Source organism: Choloepus didactylus, chromosome 1 (assembly GCF_015220235.1).
Source record: "Choloepus didactylus isolate mChoDid1 chromosome 1, mChoDid1.pri, whole genome shotgun sequence".
Lineage (NCBI taxonomy): Eukaryota > Metazoa > Chordata > Mammalia > Pilosa > Megalonychidae > Choloepus > Choloepus didactylus.
The window spans coordinates 205006478-205027737 of record NC_051307.1 but is presented as its reverse complement, the minus strand read 5'-3'; the positions used below and the strand labels follow the sequence as shown (position 1 = coordinate 205027737).

The 21260-nt window shown below is 59.0% G+C and overlaps 1 protein-coding gene across 3 annotated transcripts; it reads left to right on the top strand.

The window, feature by feature from the left end:
- The first annotated feature begins 56 nt into the window (after positions 1-56).
- On the top strand, positions 57-20474 carry LOC119504980 (twinfilin-2). Of its 3 annotated transcripts, none has more exons than XM_037797644.1 (9): positions 57-275; positions 3893-3970; positions 5930-6108; positions 6893-6988; positions 7198-7302; positions 7460-7585; positions 8249-8399; positions 8538-8659; positions 13836-20474. In XM_037797644.1, the coding sequence occupies exons 1-9, from the start codon at positions 251-253 to the stop codon at positions 16917-16919; spliced, it is 3966 nt and encodes a 1321-aa protein (XP_037653572.1). In that variant the 5' UTR covers positions 57-250; the 3' UTR covers positions 16920-20474. The 3 variants fall into 3 exon arrangements, with proteins under 3 accessions (XP_037653572.1, XP_037653566.1, XP_037653558.1); XM_037797638.1 differs by lacking the exon at positions 13836-20474 and adding an exon at positions 9101-9684 and having other exon boundaries at positions 81-275; XM_037797630.1 differs by lacking the exons at positions 57-275; positions 3893-3970; positions 5930-6108; ... (3 more) ...; positions 8249-8399; positions 8538-8659 and adding an exon at positions 10673-12956.
- The last annotated feature ends 786 nt before the right edge of the window (positions 20475-21260 follow it).

Genomic DNA, 21260 nt, shown 5'->3' with positions numbered 1-21260 from the left:
ACGCGCAGCCCCAAGCCCCCGCCCCCTGCCTCTCCCGTCGGGGCGGGGCGCCGCTGGGGGGTGGGTCCTGCAGCACCGCCCGGGAAGCTGCGCGAGCCTCGGCGGCCGTCGCCACATCCTCCTGCTGTTTCGCCTCCTCTCTTCCTTCTCCTCCTCCTCCTCCTCCCCCCCTTCCCCGGGCTAAGCGAGCCGTGCGCGGCCGGGCCAAGCCTAGGGCCCCGAGGGCACGGGCGGAACGTGGCGTGGAGCCATGGCGCACCAGACCGGCATCCATGGTGAGCGCGAATGGTGGGTGGGCAGGGGGCCTGAGGTCTCCGCTCGTGGCTGCGCCCCCTCCTCAACCTTCGGCCCCTCCCTCCTCCCTGGCCAAGGCCCCGGGAAGCTTCCTGTTATCTTTTGCAGCCTCGGGTTGCCTGGGCCATCTCGGGGCGGAGGTGGTTGGTGTGGGGGCGAGAGGTGCGGACTTGCTGTGCATAGCTGGAAGTGGGTGAACATATACGTACACAGCTGGAATGGGAGTATCTTTGTGCCCACCTGGGTGTGGTGTGTACCCATCTGGGTCCAGGTGTGCATGTATGTCCCTTCCTGGGTGTGTGTCCCCGGATGTGCACTTCTGAGGGGGTGCTACACGTATGTGAACATGTGTGTACAGCCCTGTGTGTGCTTATCTGGCTGTGACTGTGCTTGTGCACATGCAGGGACATTCATGCACATTTGAGCGGATAATGTGTAGGTTGCACGGTATCTTTAGACATCAGTGTTTCGTGTCGGTTTGCATACGGCTGTGGGTGTTTGTGTGTGTGCATAATTTGGGCACATCTCAGTATGTATTTGTTACCATGGATGCATGGATGGGATGGGCCTGTGTGTAGCTTGTATGGACGTGTATATGTGTGAGAGAAGGGGGCAGTGAGTTTTGCCCCTTCTCAGGACCGTCACACATTCCTGCAGACTAAGCTGGGGAAGTCCTGGGAAAGGTCCCTCAAAGCAAGATGGGGAGGGTTTCCAATCTGACCTTGACCTCTGACTTCTCTCCCATTTTCCACTCTGGGTCTACCCCAGCCAGGGGAAGAGTGTCCAGTTATAGAGTTTGTGAGGTAAGGTCCTGGCCCTAGAGAATCCAGGTCGATTCCCCCTTCCCCCAAGAAGCTTCTCCAGACCAGAGCATCCCCCCTTCCGAGACCTGGTTTCCTCCTAAGACAGGCTGGAAGAGAAGCAGTGTCCAGGATCCAAATGTGCTGACCCCACCTGGACCTTAGTGTCGCCATCTGTCACCGGCCTAGGAGGGCTGCCTGACCTGTGGGGAAGGCCCAGGCTGCTTGCCCAGACGGGCCTGGTGGTTTGGCCAAGGGCCATTCCTCCCATCACACCAGGATCCCCTGCCCGTGGCACTGTCATCAACTTGCCTGACTGCCTGGATCCTGACTTGTGGTTGTGGCCACTCAATGGCTGGACTGCCCCCAGAGGGCTTCCCTGGCCCCACCCTACCCTGGCAGGACCACAGAAGGCAGGGGTCTGGGTCAGTGCTGGCCTCCCACCAGGAGGGCCTCTCTCCAGGAGGTGCTGGCTTTAGCCCCACAGGAGGGGAGTGGCCATCAGTTCCTTCCTTCCCCTTTGTCTGGTCACTGCTGCCTCCACAGAAGGGAGGGCTCCTTCCTTACCCCTTCTCCCATCCCTCCCCACCCCCTACCCCCAACCCCCATCCTCCACAAGCTGACAGATCCTGTGGCTAGGGCCCTGCCTGGCTCCCTCATTTCTCATTCCTTCATTCCTTATATGGTGATTCAGGCCTACCCAGGGGATCACTGGGTGAGGGGCTGTCCCCTAGCTCTCCTGCCTCAAGCAGCCCACTCCTTCCCGTTTCTAGCCTGGGGAGGTGGCGGGTGAGGTCACCCTACAGATGCCAGTCCTGTCCTGGCCACAGGTGTCACTTGGCTGCCCTCAGAGCAGGGCAGGGGAGGGACCTGTAAGCTGAGGCTCACGGGGTGGGCGTGGGGGGCATGAATCTTTGATGATAGAGGCTCAGGTGTCCCAGGCCTCTGGATTATTGATGGTGGCTGGGGACAGGCAAAGGAGTCTCTTTTGCTCTTCCCCTGCTGGGGTGTCAGTTTACCCTGGTAACACTAGGAGGGGTGTGTCTTCCTCTCTGGTCAGGGAGGTCTGAGCAGGTGAAAGGGGCAGCTCAGCACAGCCTGCCCCACTGTTGTTGTTGTAATAAAAATTACTAACTATAATTCACAGTGGTCCCCATTACCGAGTGCTTTCTCCCGGGTACTCCTCATCAGAGCCTTTCAGAGTTTTTGGGAAATATCTCCATTTCACACATGAAATGGGGGCTCAGAGAAGGCAGGAATCCCACAGCTAAGGGAAAGATGGAGCTCCAGAGGCCAGGCTCTTCATCAGGGACCTGCTTGGGGTCTGCCGTGGGGTGGGCTGTCCTGGCCCAGTGGGGCTGTCCACTGCCCACAGCTGCACTCCAGCTTGCTTAGAGCCCCCAGGGTCTTCTGGGCTCAGCTGGGCCCCTGTCCACCCTGCAGTCTTGGAGGGTGCTGCACAGCCTCAGGCTCAGGGTCACCCTACATGGGGGGCACCTGAGGACAAGACCAGAGTTTGTTTTCCTTAAAGGCCCTCCCTCCCCCACCCCTGAGCTGTCCTGACCAGGTCCTATAAATACTCTCTGACCTCAGCCTTCCAGCTGTGCTCCTGCCTGAGTTCTGACCCTTGGGCAGCCTCAAGGTCACACTGGCCTGACCCAGCTCTCTGGGGAGACCCACATAGGTCCCTCCCCACTTGGACCTTGGTTTCCCCATCTGAACTCCTAATGGATCTGTGTCTTCCTGTGGCTCCCTAGCTCTGACCATGATCCTCACCTCTGCACTGGGGGCTTTACTCACTGGCTGTCACCTCCCAACTCTGCAGTCCAAGGACCCAGGCAGGGTCTGTTTTGGGGAGTTCCTGGGAGCTACCCCTCTAGGAAGCCTTTCCTACTGCCTCTGGATGGGGGACTTTGGGGGACTGGCTGCCCCCTCACAGGGTTGTGCCAGGGCTCATTGTGTGTATATGTGGGAGTTGCTCCTCAGGGCCTCACAGGGTTAGGCAGCCTGGCTGGTCAACTCGGGCTGGGTGTGCGTGCTCGTGTGTCTGTACGTGTGTTTATGTTTATGTGTATGTTTTGTGAATCCTCTTCCCTACACACGTCTTAGCCAAGCTCAGCCATTAAGACATATCTGTGTGTGTGTTAGCATCCTGGGGACTGTATTTGTGTGTGTGTTTACATGGCTAAGCGTGTTTGTCCATTTATGTTTGACCAGCTGAGTGTATGTTCCTGTATGGGTGTGTTTGCATTTATGTCTCTCTTGGTTACCTACATGTGTTTATGTGTACATGGATATTCACACATGCTGTATTAAGTATGTACACATTGGTACATGCAACGTCTGTGTCTTTTAATGGATATATTTGTGTTGGTGCACATTGGGAGCGTTTGTCCATGTGCTCGGTGTGTATGGATATGGCAGTGCTGGGAATATCTCAGGCCAGCCCGGTGCTGGGTCTTCCTGGGAGGTAGGGGACAGGAGGGGGCCATTCCCTCTGTGGCTGGCCTGGCCCAGAGCCCACCCCGTCCTCCGATGGGCTGTCCCGTCTCCGCCCACTCCATCTTCAGAGCCATCCCAGCCAGAGGGCCGCCCGCCTGCCACCTCTGCTGGCTAAATTTGGGAGCTTGTGTTCAGCAGCCATCTCGGGTTCCCAGTCACATGGGGGGCTGGGCTGTATTTAACCCGAGCTCCCAGCTCAGCCACCAGACTCTATAGGACAAAGCTGCCCTACGTGCACTTCAGCCCACCCTGCCCACTCTGCCTGCCTCCCCTCACCATGTTTCTTGTTCTTGTAGCCACTGAAGAGTTGAAGGAATTTTTTGCGAAGGCACGGGCTGGCTCTGTCCGGCTCATCAAAGTCATCATTGAGGACGGTGAGTGGCTCTGGGGCTGGATGATATGAGGGTGCTGTCAGTTTCCAGCCCATCAGGACCTCAGTTTCCCCATCTGGCTGCCACCTGTCTCCATCTGTTCGTGGTTGACAGACTTGGCTCAGTTGCCATCTGGGGGCTGGGTGGTGGTGGGGGCACCCAAGAAGATGCCAGAGGCCCTGTCCTTGAGGAGTGCCCTGCCAGGGGAGAGAAGAGACTCGTGACCAGCTCTCTTTGAGAGCAGTCAGGGGGATTCATGGCTTGGTTGGGCCTTGGCCCAGGCCCTGGGAATCTGGGATCTGCCCAGAGGAAGGTGCTGGGACCAAATGGTTGGGGCACAGGTAGGCTTAAGCCGAGGCCTGAAGTGGGGAGGGTTTGAGGAAACAGATTAGATTGAAGCTGGGGGCTGGGCAGGGGAAGAGGACTCCTGTCACTTCCTGTGCTGTGAGGCTGCCTGGAAGCTCTGGGCCTGGGGGTGGACTGGGCCCCCTAGGTCCTTCCAGTTCTGCTTGGCAGCCCTTTGCGGGGCTCCCAGAGTGAGCTCGGTGCCCAGCTGACTTCTCACACATTGAGTTGGCTCAAAGTAGAGTCCACCCAGAACTAGAATTTACCCCAGGCTTTACAGCCAAAGCTTTGCTGGACTTGGTCCAGAGTCCCCAAATTCACGTACTCTCCGAGGCCTGGTGTAGGAGTCATTGAGATGGGTCATGCGTGAAGACCTGGGGCGGCGGGCCACAGCCCCCCCACCTTCACCAGGCCGGTGCACACTGTGGACCCCAGTTCTCACCCCTCCCTGTCGCCACCCAGACAAGACATCCCGGAGGTTTTAAGCAGAAGACATTCTAGGTGGGCCCTTATCCCAGTTCTATATTCCGTTGTTGGAGCACCTGGGGTTGGTGAGCAGGAGGGGCCTGGCCCTTCCCAGCTCCTCCCAACTGTGCCCACAGGAGTGCGGGTCCCAGCAGCCAAAGGACTGATTTTTCTAAAAAAAAACAGCGAATTCCATTTTTTTATGGAAAATTTCCTGGTTTAAAAATGTTGGCACCAAATTAAATAATGTAGGTATGTTTGGGGCCACCTGAAAATGTGACTGCTGGTTTTTAGTTCTGCCCCCAATCCGAGTTCTGGGGAGAGCGGGTGAGGAGGCCAAGGCCCACTGTGTTTTGGGGCCTGGTGGTTCAGGTGCCAGGATCTCCCACCCCAGCCATGCTGGGCCCCTGGCCCCAGTTCTTCCTCCAGCCTGGCCTGTGCACCCCTGGGCTGGTACCTGGTGCCAGCGGAGGTGCCAGCCCTGCAGGCACAGGCTGATGGGTCCCAGGCATTGGTAGGTGGACTGCTTTGAGGTTTCTCACAATGTGGGGAGGGACTACAGCTGGCCAGGGTGGCATCAGGATACCTGTTTCATACAGTGTCTGGTGGGAGCCCGAAACCCCTTTCCCAGAAGCTCCTGCAGGTCCCTGTGGCCGAGACACCGTGATTGTTCTGAGAGGGGTGTGCTGTGGATTCTGCTGGACCCCCAGGCTGAGGGAGGGAGGAGTAGGAGGTGGCCCAGTGGGGACTGTGTGCCGAGCAGCTGTGTTGGGGGTGGGGGTCTGAGCGGGCGCCTGGGTGTGTGGGTGTCTGTGAGGGAGCTGCAGTGTTGGTGACGCAGCAGAAACCCTTCATGTGGTTGTCTGTGTTGGGTGGCCCATGGACATAGCCTCGTGGCCATTTCTGTGTGCATGTGCGTGTGCATGCGGGGGATGAGGAGAGAGAGCCACCTCTAGCTGGCGGCTTTGTGCCGTCATTCATTCATGACTCACTCACTGATTCAGTCACCCAGCCTTGTGTTTCAGGAACACAGGGCTCCAGGGGAGGGTGGGGTGGGGTGGCCAGCAGGTCTGAGCCAGCTTGGGAGGCCACAGACAGAGGGTGGAGGAGGGAGGTTGCCCTCTCCTCGGCTCACCCAGCCTCTACCCCCAGAGCAGCTCATGCTGGGTGCGTCGCGGGAGCCTGTGGGCTGCTGGGACCACGACTATGACAGGGCCGTGCTGCCGCTGCTGGATGCTCAGCAGCCCTGCTACATGCTCTACCGCCTCGACTCGAAGAACACCCAGGGCTTTGAGTGGCTCTTCCTTGCCTGGTCACCTGACAGTTCCCCTGTGAGTCCTGGGACCCTGTCCAGCTCTAAGTTTGGGGCTAGTTGGGGGGTTGGTCTGAGTGGGCCCTGACTTGAGGAATCTGAGGAGGACACAGGCCCACCCGGGAGTCTGAGGGGACACGGGCCCACAAGGGGGGTTTGAGGGGACACGGGCTCACTAGGGGGGTCTGAGGGGACATGGGCCCACAAGGGGGTCTGAGGGGACACGGGCCCACCCAGGGAGTCTCAGGGGACATGGGCCCACCCAGGGAGTCTCAGGGGACACGGGCCCACCTGGTGGGGTCTCAGGAGACATGGGCCCAAAAGGGGAGTGAGGGGACACAGGCCCACAAGGAGGGGTCTGAGGGGTCACGGGCCCACGAGGGGGGTCTGAGGGGACACGGGCCCACGAGGGGGGTCTGAGGGACACGGGCCCACAGGGGGAGACTGAGGGGACACGGGCCCACGAGGGGGTTCTGAGGGGACACGGGCCCACCCCGGAGTCTGAGGGGACGCAGGCCCACCCTGGAGTCTGAGGAACAGTTGGTCAGCTGCTGCCTCCAAGTCTGAGAGAGGGTCATGCCCAGTGCCTGGAGCTGGCTGGGGAGGAGGGTGTGCCGGATGGAGACCCCCCTTCGCCATCTGCAGCCGGCCCTGCCGCCTCCTGGCCTCTGTGCAGCACCCTCTGCTGGCTGTGTGGGTGCAGTGAGAGGTCCAGGCCGTGCCCGGAGGCTCCTGCCTGCTCCTGGCAGAGACAGCCCTGCCCTGTGTGGGAGATGTCACCCAGCTGGGTCCCTGCCCTCCAGGTGCGGCTGAAGATGCTGTACGCGGCCACCCGGGCCACAGTGAAGAAGGAGTTTGGTGGCGGCCACATCAAGGACGAGCTCTTCGGGACTGTGAAGGTAGCCCCCAGGCCAGGACCCCAGGCAGGGGGTCAGCCCCACCGTATTGAGATCATAGGCCCTCCGAGGGCAAGTGTAGTGCAGATCATGGAACCAGTCAGTGCCAGGCTTGGGCATGGCCTGGGGAGGGCTGCAAGTGGGGTACACAGTGGGTTCCCACCAGCCCACCCTGGAGTCCCCCATTTATGCCTCTGCATCCATCCCGCCAGGATGACCTGTCTTTTGCTGGGTACCAAAAGCACCTGTCATCCTGTGCCGCACCCGCCCCGCTGACCTCAGCTGAGAGAGAGCTTCAGCAGATCCGTATCAATGAGGTGGGTGTGCTGGGCAGGGGAGCAGAAGTCCCAGGCAGAGGCCCTCAAGGCCCCCTTGGGCCCCCTCTGACTGAGCCAGTACTCCGCTGGTGGGCCACACCCTGGTTTGGGCAGGCAAGGGCCTTGCTCACTGCCACCTCCACCCCTCCCCCGCTAGGTGAAGACCGAGATCAGTGTGGAGAGCAAGCACCAGACCCTGCAGGGCCTCGCCTTCCCCCTGCAGCCCGGGGCCCAGCGGGCACTGCAGCAGCTCAAGCAGAAGATGATCAACTACATCCAGCTGGTGGGCACCATTCCCCGCCTGGGCACACACATGGGACACACTGTATCCCATCCCCAATCCACGTCCCTCCCTCTTCCTGTTTTGGGCACCACCACCATGTAAAAATGGATGCACTGGGTTCCCCACTCACACACAGGGAACTTGTGTTCATACTGCCCCATCCTGCCCACCCACACCGCACACACACACTCATGCAGCGGTTCATGCCAAACCCTCAGCCCTGAGCCCCTTTCTGTCCTACTCCTACCTCTGTTCCCCTCTGCCCCAGTGGTCCAGCAGCTACCTCCTAATTGGGCTGCCCCCTTCAAGCAGAATGGTTCCTCCCTTTCAAACTGTGTCCCCCAGAGGCACTGTCCCTGAGGATGGGCTGGCCTAATGACAGGGGTTACCTGGGGGCAAGACCTTCCTCCTGCACTGTCCTGTCCCCATGTGGCGGGAACTCCCTCTCTAGCAGAGCCTTTAAAGGGGGCAGTGTTGGGGCTGGGCCCAGAGTGGCCCCTTCAGAGGGACCCCCAGAGAGGGACCACTGCTGGGGAGAGGGTCCTGGAAGAGGTCGATTGCACACAGGCCCCTGCCTGCCAGCCAGGCCCACCTCCAGGGTGGTTCCTATGTGGTAGGGTGGGCCTGGGCTCTCCCCGACCTGGTGCCCTCCCTTCTTGGCAGAAGCTGGACCTGGAGCGGGAGACAATCGAGCTGGTGCACACAGAGCCCACAGATGTGGCCCAGCTGCCCTCACGGGTCCCCCGCGATGCCGCCCGCTACCACTTCTTTCTCTACAGGCACACCCATGAGGGTGACCCCCTTGAGTCTGTGGGTGAGTGGCTACAGCAGGGCCCCCAAGTCCATAGCTGGGAGGAGTAGTGGGTGAGCCTGCTGGGGTAGGGGCAGTGGGGACATCAACAGGTTTCCCAGGCCTTCCAAGCCTCACCTCCCCTCACCTCCCCTCACCCAGTGTTCATCTACTCGATGCCGGGGTACAAGTGCAGCATCAAGGAGCGCATGCTCTACTCCAGCTGCAAGAGCCGCCTCCTCGACTCCGTGGAGCAGGACTTCCAGCTGGAGGTCTCCAAGAAGGTGGGCACCCCTCCCGAGGACCTCACCTCCCAGGGCCCCATCACCCACCTCCATGTGGGGATTGGAATCCTGAGACAAACAGCAGAGCAGCGATTGTGGTTGTTCTGTTGGGTGGAAGGGGAAACTGAGGCCTGAAGGGTGATGTGCATGGCCCAGGGCTGCCCAGCTGATTGCTTACTTGGATAAGCCCAAGCCCAGGCTGCCTATGCCTTCTCCTTACCCTGGGTCTGGAGGACAGGTGTGGGGTATACCAGGTGAGGAGCAGGGCAGTGAGCCCTAGGTCTGGTATTCCTGGCGGTGGCATTTCAGATAGGGGTCTGGGAGGATACCCCAATCTTGGAGTATGAGACAGCAAAGGATTGTCCCAGGCATGGGGTTCCCCAGGGCGGTGTGGGTCAGGGCCCCCCATCATCAGGGTGACCACCACCATGCCCCACGCAGATCGAGATTGATGACGGGGCAGAGCTGACAGCCGAGTTCCTGTACGATGAGGTGCACCCTAAGCAACACGCCTTCAAGCAGGCCTTCGCCAAGCCTAAGGGCCCAGGGGGCAAGCGGGGCCACAAGCGCCTCATCCGTGGCCCTGGCGAGAATGGAGATGACAGCTAGGTGTCCAGATGGGGCCTGGTGGCTTGTGGACTGTGGGGCCGCCCACCCCACCACTCCCTGCCAGCTCCCTCCTTCCTAGCCTGGGCTCTGGGGGAGGGCGGCTTCCTGTGGCGCTGGAGGGCCAGTGGCTGAATGCACTTTCGGCTTCTGAGGGCTGGCATTTTGTGACTCTTCTCCACTGTTGTCTCTGCCTCTTGTCCGGGGGCCCAGGGGCCCTGCCTGGCTGGATCAAGGGGGCTGGGTGTGGGCCCTGGCATGAACCCCTGGCCCCCAGAGGAACTGAGTCTAGGGTCCCAGGGCAGCCGGAAGCCTTTGGCCATATGGGGTGGGGTTAGTTGGGGCTGGGGCAGAGGGTCACTGCAGGACGGGATGGTTGAATGCTGTATTTTCTAAAGAATAAAGTATTTTTAAATCAACCCCTGAGGGACCATCTCTGGGTGCTGGGAATTGGGAGGCCCTGTTCATATGCCTGCTCCTCTCCCAACTCAGAAGGGGACTGTCGGCCTGGTGGGTGCAGCCCCAGCCTCCCTGGCTATGGGCCTGTGGAAGAGTCTGTGACAAGGAGTGTGCGAGGCCACAGGCCTCCCTCAGGTCCCCTTGTTGGCACATTCCCGCCGTGCAGTGGGGCATCTGGGTGTATGTGTTTCCTCAAGCTGCTGGAACAAATGAGCACAAATCTGGTGACTTAACACAAATTTATCCTACAGTTCTGGAGGCCAGAAGACTGTAGTGGGTTTCACTGGGCTAAACTTAAGGTGTCAACAAGGGCTGGTTCCTTCTGGAGGCCCCTGGGGAGAATCCCTGCCTTTCGTAACTTCTAGAGGTGCCGGTACTTCCGGGTTTGTGCCCCCTTCCTCCATCTTCTGCAGCCTAGCTTCCTCTCTCTGCCTCTGCTGCTTTTGTCACATGGCCTTCTGTACTCAAATCTCCCTCTCCCTCCCTCTTACAAGGACATTTGCCATTACATTTAAGGCCCACCTGGATAATCCAGAATAAGCTCCTCATCTCAAAATTCCCAATTTACACTTGGAAAATTCCTTTTACCATGTAGGGTGATGTACCCATGTGGCCATCCCTGGGGAGTGTTAGCCTACCACACTGGGCAAAGGAGCTGCCCCCTAGGCTTCTCAGCCTCTTTGGGGCTGAGGCGGTGATGGGGGTTTCTGTGGATATTTCTGTCTTGATATCACTAGTCTGTGTGTATGTCCATGAGCTTGTGTTTGCACATATGTGTGTGCAGACCTGTCAGCTCATTGGCCCAATCTTGGGCTCCTGCTTTGCTACCCCCAAGGGAAGGAACAGGAGAAGGGACTGGGGCTCAGAGGGAGTCTGTGCCTGTGGGAAGTGGGTGGAAGGTTCGTCTTGTCCTGGAGGTGGGTAGGGTGGGAGGTGTGGGGTGGATGATGGGATTAGCTGCTGGGTGGGTGCTGTCCTTCTAGGAAGTCAGCCTGGGTGGGCACAGGGCAGGGTCCTGGGGCCCCTGCTAAAGTCCCTAGGATTGTAGGGAGGAAAGCAGGGTCATCAGCTAGGACCTGGAGAAAGGCCTGTCCTTGCCCATCTGAAATACTGGTTGCCACGTGAGCAGTAAGACACAGCTGTTGCCCCCACACCACTGAGCCACCCAGACCTGTGAGCCAGCTGGGCACCTGGCACCTTGGAGCCTGTCTGCTGTGACCCCATCCAGAGTAGGTATGGAGGGAGCAGAGGTGACAGATATCCAGCCCTGCCTCCTCCCAGCAGAGACCCCATGGGTTCCTTCATTTGTTGTTCATTCATTCATTCATTCATCCAGCCATCACTTAAGGGACACTCTCTCTGTGCCTGCCCAGAGCTGAGTGCTCGGGGCTCATTGATTCAGCAAATATTGAACACCTGTTATGCACCGGGCTCTGGGCTGTCTGGGGAGACAGACAAAAGATTGCTGCCCTCTAGAAGCTGACGTTCCCACAGAGGAATATGATGGTTTCTAACAAACCATGGAAAATCAATTTTATGGTGTGTCAGCAGGTGGAACTGTTAAGAAAAAGGCAAGATTAGAGTAGGTCGAGGGTGCTCAGGTCTAGGGAGGGAGGGCTTGTAAGAAAGTCAGGAAAGGCCTCACCGAGAGGCGGACAGTGAGGAGGGGCCGCGTGAGTGTCTGGGAATAGCCTGTTCCAAGGCCCTGCGGTGGGAGCCATGGGGTGTGCTCAAGCAATGGGGAGGGGGCCGGCATGGCTGGAGATGGGGCAGTGGAGTAGGGCCCATGGGACCCTGTTGGCTATTCTGTGGACCGTGGCTTTGATTCTGGAGAGCGCCGTGGAGGGGTCTGAGCAGAGGAGGGAAGAGGGGGTCTGACCTGGGTTTGGACGGGTCCCTCCAGGGCCTGAATGTCAGTGGACCGCCGGGGTGAGAGCAGAAGCAACCGGAGAGGAGGCGGCTGCTCCTGTCTGCGCCAGAGGTGGTGGCCCCTCAGACCAGGCTGTTGAAACAAATACCACACAACCGGTTGGCTTAACAAGAGGAATGTATTGGCGCACTTTCGAGGGAAGGGGGAGTCCAAAATCGAGGCAACTGCCAGGTGACACTTTCTCCTCAAAGGTGTTCTGGGCTGGCCGCCGGCGATCCTTGGTCCTTGGCTTTACCATTACATGGCAAGGCACGTGGCGGCGCCTTCTCCTTTCTCTTCCAGGTCCCATTGACTTCCAGCTTCCTGCTCCTCGTGGCTTCTCTCTCTGTGTCCTATTTCCTTTTTTATAAGGATTTCATCCATACTGGGTAGGGCCCACTGTCTTTCAGTTTGGGCACCTTTGGAGGTCTTATTTATAAACGGGTTCACACCCACAGGACCAGGGGTTGGGACCTGAACATGCCTTTTGTGGGGGACATGATTCAAACCCCACCACTGGTGGACGTGGAGGTGGGCCTGTGGGCAGATATTCTGGTCAGATTGTGAAGGTGGAGCCCAGCAGACTTGCCGCGGGTTCCCGTGTCACCCTGAGGCTCTGGGCCTGAGTTACAATCACCAGCCTTGGAAGGCACAGGTAGAGCAGAGGAGGATAATAGGGGTGGTGGGACTTGGGGGCAGTGGAGTAGCTGGGGGGCCTGGCCTCAAGGAGCCCTCTGCCTGGTGATGATGGGGTTTTTGCTTTGATGGGAGCACAAGGCGATTTGGAACCCAGAAGAGGAGGTCTTGTTCCCAGAGGAGGTGCCATGGGGCCAGGCTACGGCAAAGGCAGCTGTGGCCTGGATGCGGCTCAGAGTACCCCAGCCTTTCACAGATGCTGTGGGCAAGGGCAGGCTGTCTGAGGGGGTAATGGAAAGAGGAAGGGATGAAGGGGATGTCTGCCATTTGTCTATGCAAATAGCCTGACTCATCACACCCCCACAACCCTAAGGCGAGGTGGGGGTGTGAGGAGCCTGTCTCTCGTCTGGCAAATGGCTTCTTGGGGAGCTCTCCTTTTCCAGGATCCCATCCCATCCCCACTTTGGAGGAAAATGGAACTGTAGTTGTCCCAGCCCACCAGCGGGGCTCTGGGCCTGGGGTGGGGGCTGTGGAGGGGGGCTATTAGGCTATAGTGAAATTCTCAGTTCCTTTTGTTTTCTGAACCACCACTGTGAGAAGGGTCTTTGAGCGTGAAGCATCCTTCCTGGCAGCTGCTACACCATCTGCCGCCAGGCCCCCTGGAGAGGCTCCAAGCTCCCTGCCATGGTAAGACAGTGGCCTTAAGCCCCCTGGGGAAGGGCTGGGAAGGGAAGCAGGCATGGGGCCACAGGTTGCAGTGAAAGGGGCTGTCATCCACCAGCCTTGGTGACACTCACTAAAACTTGAAGGCATCAGAGAAGATGCCTTGGGCAGCGAGACCCGCCCAAACCCCTAGTGTGGATGGGGAGGCCGAGGTCAGCAGGGGAGCTGGGGCTACAGGCCAAGGGTCTGCTGCCCGGGGAGGGTGGGCTCTGCTACCTCTCCTGCTACCCACCCCTCCTTTTGATTGTTCTGACCCATAGCCAGCTGAGTGCTTGTGGGCTGGGAAGGGTGAGGTGGGCAGAGGGTGAAAGAGCTTGGCACTGCCCACTGTAGCAAGGGGGCCTGGAGTGGGGCCAGCCTGGGCCACAGCAGGAGAGCCACACTCATGCCTGGATCTTGGCCAATTGAGAGGGCAGGGTGGGGGGAGGGTGGTGGATGGCAGTGGGGTTTTCAGGGAGGCTGGAGGGGAAGGAGCCGGAAGCTGCCTTGCTCAGGAGGAAGGAGAGAAAGGGGCCATTTGGGGAGAGGCCCGGTGGGCCCACTGGCTGCCTGGCCTGGCCCCTTGTCCACCTGGGATAGGGTTATGAGTGAAAGTTGCAACTCATGAGTCTGGGTTCCAAGTCTTGGTTCTGATTCTGAGCCAGAATTCTGAAACCTGAGTCCAGGTTCTGAGAGATTCTGCAGCCAGGTTCCCCCACAAGCCTCGGGGAGTGGGATGGGGGCTTGGCAGAGAGGGAGGAGTTGGAGGGATAGGGGATTGCGGGCCACTGCTGGGACCCCCAGGGAGTGGGATGGGAGTGGAGCTAGGGGCTGGACACTCACGCAGCCCCTCACCACTCACAGGGCCCCCGCCGCAGTGGCCTGCACCCCCTGTTGCTCCTGGTGCAGGCCTCAACATTGGCCACAGCACTGGCCCTGGGCACCCTGCCTGCCTTCCTGCCCTGTGAGTTCCAGCCCCATGGCCTGGTGAACTGCAGCTGGCTATTCCTGAAGTCCGTGCCCCACTTCCCTGCTGCAGCACCCCGTGCCAATGTCACCAGCCTTTCCTTGCTCTCCAACCGCATCCACCACCTCCACGCCACTGACTTCGCTTACCTGTCCAGCCTGCGACGTCTCAACCTCAAGTGGAACTGCCCGCCAGCCAGTCTCAGCCCCATGCGGTTCTCCTGCCACATGACCATTGAGCCGACCACCTTCACGGCCGTGCCCACCCTGGAGGAGCTGAACCTGAGCTACAACAACATCATGACCGTGCCCCCCATGCCTAGGTCCCTTGTGTCCTTGATTCTGAGCCGCACCAACATCCTGGTGCTCGACGCCTCCACCTTCGCGGGCCTACATGCCCTGCGCTTCCTCTTCATGGATGGCAACTGCTACTATAAGAACCCCTGTTCCCGGGCCGTGGAGGTGGCCCCGGGTGCCCTCTTTGGCCTGGGCAACCTCACCCGCCTGTCGCTCAAGTACAACAACCTCACGGCGGTGCCCCGCAGCCTGCCCCCCAGCCTGGAGTACCTGCTGCTGTCCTACAACCGCATTGTCCGCCTGGAGCCCGGGGACCTGGCCAACCTGACCGCCCTGCGTGTGCTGGACGTGGGCGGGAATTGCCGCCGCTGTGACCACGCCCGCAACCCCTGTGTGGAGTGCCCGCGGAGCCTCCACCTGCACCCCGACACCTTCAGCCACCTGCGCCGCCTCGAGGGACTGGTGTTGAAGGACAGTTCTCTCTTCAGTCTGGAAGCCAGTTGGTTCCATGGTCTGGACCGCCTCACAGTGCTAGACCTGAGCGAGAACTACCTCTATGACTGCATCACCAAAACTGACGCCTTCTGGGGCCTGGCCCAGCTGCGCAGGCTCAACCTGTCCTTCAATTACCATAAGAAGGTATCCTTTGCTCACCTGCACCTGGCACCCTCCTTTGGGAGCCTGGTCGCGCTGCAGGAGCTGGACATGCACGGTATCTTCTTCCGCTCGCTCAGCGAGCGCACGCTCCGGCCCCTGGCTCACCTGCCCATGCTCCGGAAGCTACGTCTGCAGATGAACTTCATCAACCAGGCCCAGCTGGGCATCTTCGGGGCCTTCCCGGCCCTGAAGTACGTGGACCTGTCCAACAACCGCATTAGCGGAGCTGCGAAGCCAGTGGCCATTACGGGGGAGGTTGATGGGGGCGGGGAGGCCTGGCCGTGGGCTGGGGACCTTGCTCCAGCCCTGCCGGACACCCCCAGCTCTGAGAGCTTCATGCCAGGCTGCCAGACCTTCAACTTCACCTTGGACCTCTCACGCAACAACCTGGTGACAGTCCAGTCGGAGATGTTCGCCCATCTCTCGCACCTCCAGTGCCTGAGCCTGAGCCACAACTGCATCGCTCAGGCGGTCAACGGCTCCCAGTTTGTGCCACTGACCAGCCTGCGGGTGCTGGACCTGTCCTACAACAAGCTGGACCTGTACCACGGGCGCTCATTCACGGAGCTGCCGCACCTGGAGGCCCTGGACCTCAGCTACAACAGCCAGCCCTTCAGCATGCAGGGCGTGGGCCACAACCTCAGCTTTGTGGACCAGCTGCCCACCCTGCGCTACCTCAGCCTGGCACACAATGGCATCCACAGCCGGGTGTCCCAGCAGCTCCGCAGCAACTCGCTGCAGGCCCTGGACTTCAGTGGCAATGCCCTGGGCCAGATGTGGGCCGAGGGAGACCTCTATCTCCACTTCTTCCAAGGCCTGAGGTGCCTGCTCCGGCTGGATCTGTCCCAGAACCGCCTGCACACCCTCCGGCCCCGCGCCCTGGGCCACCTCCCCAGGAGCCTGCGGCTGCTGCGTCTCCGTAACAATCAGTTGACCTTCTTCAACTGGAGCAGCCTGGCCCTTCTGCCAAACCTCGAGGCGCTGGACCTGGGGGGAAACCAGCTGAAGGCGCTGACCAACAGCAGCCTGCCCGCCGGCACGCGGCTTCTGCGGCTGGACCTCAGCGGCAACAGCATCAGCCTTGTGGCGCCCGGCTTCTTTGCCCTGGCCTTGGAGCTGCGTGAGCTCAACCTAAGCTCCAATGCCCTGAGGACGGTGGAGCCCTCCTGGTTTGGGCCCCTAGTGGGGGCCCTGAAACTCCTAGATGTGAGAGCCAATCCCCTGCACTGCTCTTGCGGGGCAGTCTTTGTGGACTTCCTGCTGGAGGTGCAGGCTGCCGTGCCCGGTCTCCCGAGCCGCGTGACGTGTGGCAGCCCGGGGCAGCTCCAGGGCCGCAGCATCTTCGCGCAGGACTTGCGCCTCTGCCTGGATGAGGCCCTCTCCTGGGACTGCTTTGGCCTCTCCCTGCTGGCGGTGGCTCTGGGCCTGGCTGTGCCCATGCTGCACCACCTCTGCGGCTGGGACCTCTGGTACTGCTTCCACCTGGGCCAGGCTTGGCTTCCCAGGCTGGGGCAGCGGGGTGCAGATGCCCTGCCCTACGACGCCTTCGTGGTCTTTGACAAGGCACAGAGCGCAGTGGCCGATTGGGTGTACAATGAGCTGCGGGTGCGGCTAGAGGAGAGCCGAGGGCACTGGGCACTTCGCCTGTGCCTGGAGGAGCGCGACTGGCTGCCTGGCAAGACGCTCTTCGAGAACCTGTGGGCCTCGGTCTACAGCAGCCGCAAGATGCTGTTTGTGCTGGCCCACACCGACCGGGTCAGTGGCCTCTTGCGGGCCAGCTTCCTGCTGGCCCAACAGCGCCTGCTGGAGGACCGCAAGGACGTGGTGGTGCTGGTCATCCTGCGCCCGGATGCCCACCGCTCCCGCTACGTGCGGCTGCGCCAGCGCCTCTGCCGCCAGAGCGTGCTCCTCTGGCCCCAGCAGCCCAGTGGCCAGGGCAGCTTCTGGGCCCAGCTGGGCACAGCCCTGACCAGGGACAACCGCCATTTCTATAACCGGAACTTCTGCCGGGGACCCATGGTTGAATAGCCCAGTGCACGCTGGGCTGTTAGCTCCTGGTCTGCTCCCGCTCTGCGCTTGACCTTGCTCTGCCTGGGGTGCTCTCAACCTGCCTCGCTCTGCAGCTCCATTGCTCTGTGCGGCCCCCACTTCTCTCAGCCTCCCCTCACCCCTCTCCCTCACACCTGGCATATAGCAGGCCCTCAGTAAACGCCAAGGGATCGTCAAACAGCTAACCCTGAGCTCCCTAGGGATGTGGGCAGGGAGAAAGAAGGGAGAATTCTCTGAGCCTTCCTGAAGTGAAGAGAGACAACAGGTTTGGGGAAATTCTCCACCATGGAAAAAAAAGCAGTGTATGGGGAGGTTTGTTCATAGGATATGCAGGGCAGGGAGGCTGCTGAGGACGGTTTTGTTCACGGGCATCCTTTCAGTCTTCTGAAGGTCACTGGAATGTGGTCTGGACCTTCCCAGAAAGCAGGGGTGGCTCTCCTCCCCTTATAAGCCCTCTGCCATGCCCTGCCCTGCCCTCCCCATCCCTGTCAGTGGGCAGCTCCCTGCCTGGCCTGGGTCCCCCCCTCTCTGTTGTGTGCTGGCCTTGGGTATCTGCCTTTCTCCAGCCCATAGGACTATAAGCACCTTTAGGGCAGAGAACCTGCAGGCCTGGTTCATTTCTGTCTCCCAGCAAAGCCCAGAGAGGCAGCAGCTCTGGGGAATGAATATTCCCAAGTGGGTGGGAAAAGCAGATTTGTGGCGAGTTCACGTTGGGTGATGGCACCCCTTTGGTGGTCATGCTTGTGCTTGGCAGAGGAGGTGAGGTAGACCCAGTTTGGGAGAGTAGGGGTATGGAGGCATCCCTGCGGGAGGGAGCTGGGTGCCACAGAAGATTCTAGGGTGAATTCCCAGCCCACTCCTTTCTGTCTCCCCTTTAAGGTGCATTCTGGGTCTCTCTCTTCTGGTATCAGAGGGACACCTAGGGGAGCCTCCACTTAGTTACAAAGGCTGGAGGGCTCCTCTCCAGCCCCTGCCTCTCAGAGCTGGTTGGACTCAGGTGGAAGATGCAGTCACATCTGATCAGTGTGGAGCAAGAGTGTGTGTTTCTATTTTTGGCATCCAGTGTACATTTGCGGACACTGCTGGGATCCTGTGCCCGATGCCTGGAGACAGCCTGCCCAGGTCTGCACTCAGCAACTCTGTGTGGAGCTGTGGGTATTGTCAGGCCTGGAGCCACTGAGGGGCCTTCTCCTGGGCCTGCTGCTCTCGGGAGAACAGTCCTCCACCATCACCACCACCATAGCTGCCCTTTGAGGAGCAGGGGAGACACGTGCAGTCTGCTGACAGTGGGAGCTGGGGCCTGGGGCTTGGGAGAGCTGAACCCAGCTTGGCTGGCCCAGGCCAGTTGGCCAGCTTGGCTGCTCAGGGCCTCTGGGCTGGAGGACTGGAGCTGGCCACAGATATGGCTAATTTTGCAGCCTGATTGTTTTTGCCTGTCTTGCAGGGCACACAGCTGGGAGGGAAGGACAGGCAGCCAGAATTCCTCTTTCTGACTTGAGCACAGGGGCTTCTGCTGCAGGCCCTCAGCTCCTGTTATCTGCTTGCCTGAAGGAAAGACAGAAGGAAGTTCTCTTTGGCCTGCCCCAAGGGGGCACATCTGGCTTCTGGAGAGCAGAGCATGGCTTCCCTTATTTCTTTGGCCCATGCCTGGGAGAAAACCACAGAGGCTTAAGAAACCAAACAAGAGGTATCCTTCCACCCAGCTGGAGTCTCGGGCAGGCCCCTGTTGCGTGACTCAGACCATAGTGGCCACACCCAGGAACAGGAGCAGAAAAGAGGAAGCAGAGCCTGATCCAAGGCACCATGTTTTGCATGTGGGAAACAAACTGCCCTCTGGCAGTTCCCAGGCAGAACCTTCGTCTACCCACCCACCCACTCATGCTCACCGTTCTGGTTCTCTGGAGGCTGGGGATTCAGAGGTAGAGCCTTTGGGGATAAAGGGTGGGAGTGAGATTGTAATCTTCTGGGCCCGGCCTGAGCGAGTCTGGGGATCTGTCGCATTTGGTTCAACCCGCAGGGAAATGCTCTGCTGCTGTCTATAGGATCAGAAGGGGCAGGAGCAGGGCTCTGCTCTCCAGGGCCTGAAGAAAGCTTTAGGAGCTGCGCCCAGTTAGGGCAGGGTGGGAGCCGGCTCACACCATGCCATGATCAGGAAGGGTGCTCATGGTTGGCTCCGGGCCCTCTCCTTTACACAGCCAGCCATCCCTGACCATTAACGCTGCCATCTGCTCTGCAAGGCCGGGCGGGGAATAGATAGGACTCACGTCAGATTACTTGGGCCTGCGTCCCAGCTCTGCCATTTGGGTTATCTTGGGCAGGTGACCTCCCCTTTGGCAGCCTCAGTTTGCTCATCTGTAAATGGGGATGACCAGAGCTACTCTGTAGGCTGTCAAGATTAGAGGTAATGTGTGTAAAGGTCTGACAATCCTAGCAGGGCCTCAGTCATTGTTAAAGGGGACGCGTGTTCAGGACCACCGGCTGATGTGGCTTCAATGAACTCTCTCCACTCAGAGAATGATCTTCCCAGGCCGAGGACATGGGCCTGTCCCTGGGTAGGGCCCAGGGCACGGAACAAAGGTTCAGAAGCAGAAGTGGTCGAATCGGGGGCGCTTGAAACTACGGACAGCGACTCTCCCGGGGAGCAGGATTGGGACACTGGGGAAAGTCTGAAGACCCTGGCGTTGCCTTCTTATGCTTGTTGTTGGGGGCCAGTGAGGACTACAAGCAGAGGTGTAGGCACAAGATTTAGGAAAACCTAATGGGAACAAAAATGCAAGGAATTTCTGTCTATAAGTTTAAAATTCACTCTTTCCCTCTTGGACAACTTTATTTAATGCCCCAGGCCTCTAAATATTTTTGGGAAACTTCCATCTTAGATTTTCACACTAGAGTTGTGTATTCAAGTCAAGCTCCTCGTTTTTAAGCAGTTCAGAAATCTAATCTATTTCCTGCCTTCCATTCTCAGTCCTCAAACCCCAGGAAGCAGCTAGGGGAAAAGCGCGTTTAAGGACCTTGTTGCCCCCGCTGGCACTGAGTCTTAGGAAGAGGAAGAGTGGGTCCTCCCAAGCATTCAGAACATTCCCCAAGCTAGAGGGGGAAAAGTCACACTTGAAAGAAAAGGTGTGGAAGGAGTTACAGGCGTGGGAATGTGAGTGACAATGGAAAAGCCCTAAAAGCTTGTGTGAGATAACAGAGCTGGGAAAACTAAGTAAGGCTTGTTTCCTGAGCAGAAAGAAACCACATGGTGCTTCAGAGGTGACGTGACTTCCGTCATGCCCAGTGACCTGCTTAGAAGCATGGTTTTATCTGATGGGATCATGACTCAGGCGAGTTCTCTCCAGTGCTGTGTCCACTCAGGCCCACCCCCGGCCTCCCAGGAGGGGGTGCCAGCCCAACTCTCCCCTGAGAGGAAAAAGCACAACTGCCTTTCTAAAGCTGAGAGGGGAGGTGAGTGCTGGGAGAGTCTTCATCCTCCAGCTGCTTGGATTTTCTTCAGCTCGCCTATTTTTTCTAGTAAAGCAAACCCGGATGCTGTCACTGACCCCTTTCATTTATTCAACACACATCTGTTGAGTGTCATTATCAGGTGCTGGGCACTAAGGCTACAGAGTGAGAATTACAGAAGAAATGGAGAATACATTAAACAGCACAACCAATGAGGGAAACAGCAGGGGTGCTAACCTCTGCTGGGAAGGGTACACAGTAGATCAAAGGGTGGTGAGAATGCAGGAGGGGCTGCCTTAGCCAGGGTGCTCAGGGAAGTTCTCCTTGGCAGCTACACCATGGTCCTGGTAGAAAAGTCTAGGCAGAGAAACTGGCTAACGCCAAGGCCTGAAGGCTGAAGAAAGCCTAGGATGGTAGGGTGCAGGAGTGAGGCTCAACTTAAAGGAGCAAAGAGGACAAACAGGGTGGGATGGGGGATGAGGTTGGAGAGCTGGAGGGGTGCCTGATGCCAGAGGGCTTTGTCAGCCTGTGTGAGGAATCTGAAATTTAATCTGAGTGCGATGGGCAGGCCTAGGAAGTTTTTGGCAGGGGAGGGACATGATCTGATTTATATTTTAAAAAGATCCCTCAGGCTGGGGGCGGAGGGGTGCAGGCTGGAGAGAGGCTGGAGCAGATGCCACAGATGACAGTGGCAAGACCAGATGACAACAGCAGAAGGGATGAGAAGTAGTAGAGGCAGAACTGTCAGGTTTGGCTAATAGTCTGCATGTGAAGGACACAGCTGACTTCCACATGAGAAGCCTGAGTGACTGGGTAGTAGTGAGACAACTGAAAAGTAGAAGGGAAGGGGTGGGCAGATGCAGGCCACCTTGTGGA

Excerpts from the sequence above, each read along its gene's own strand:
- LOC119504980 (XM_037797644.1), top strand. The coding sequence starts at position 251 with ATGGCGCACCAGACCGGCATCCATG. Across the intron at positions 3,971-5,929 it reads CAAAGTCATCATTGAGGACG|AGCAGCTCATGCTGGGTGCG; the intron begins GTGAGTGGCTCT and ends CTCTACCCCCAG. Across the intron at positions 6,989-7,197 it reads AGCTCTTCGGGACTGTGAAG|GATGACCTGTCTTTTGCTGG; the intron begins GTAGCCCCCAGG and ends CCATCCCGCCAG.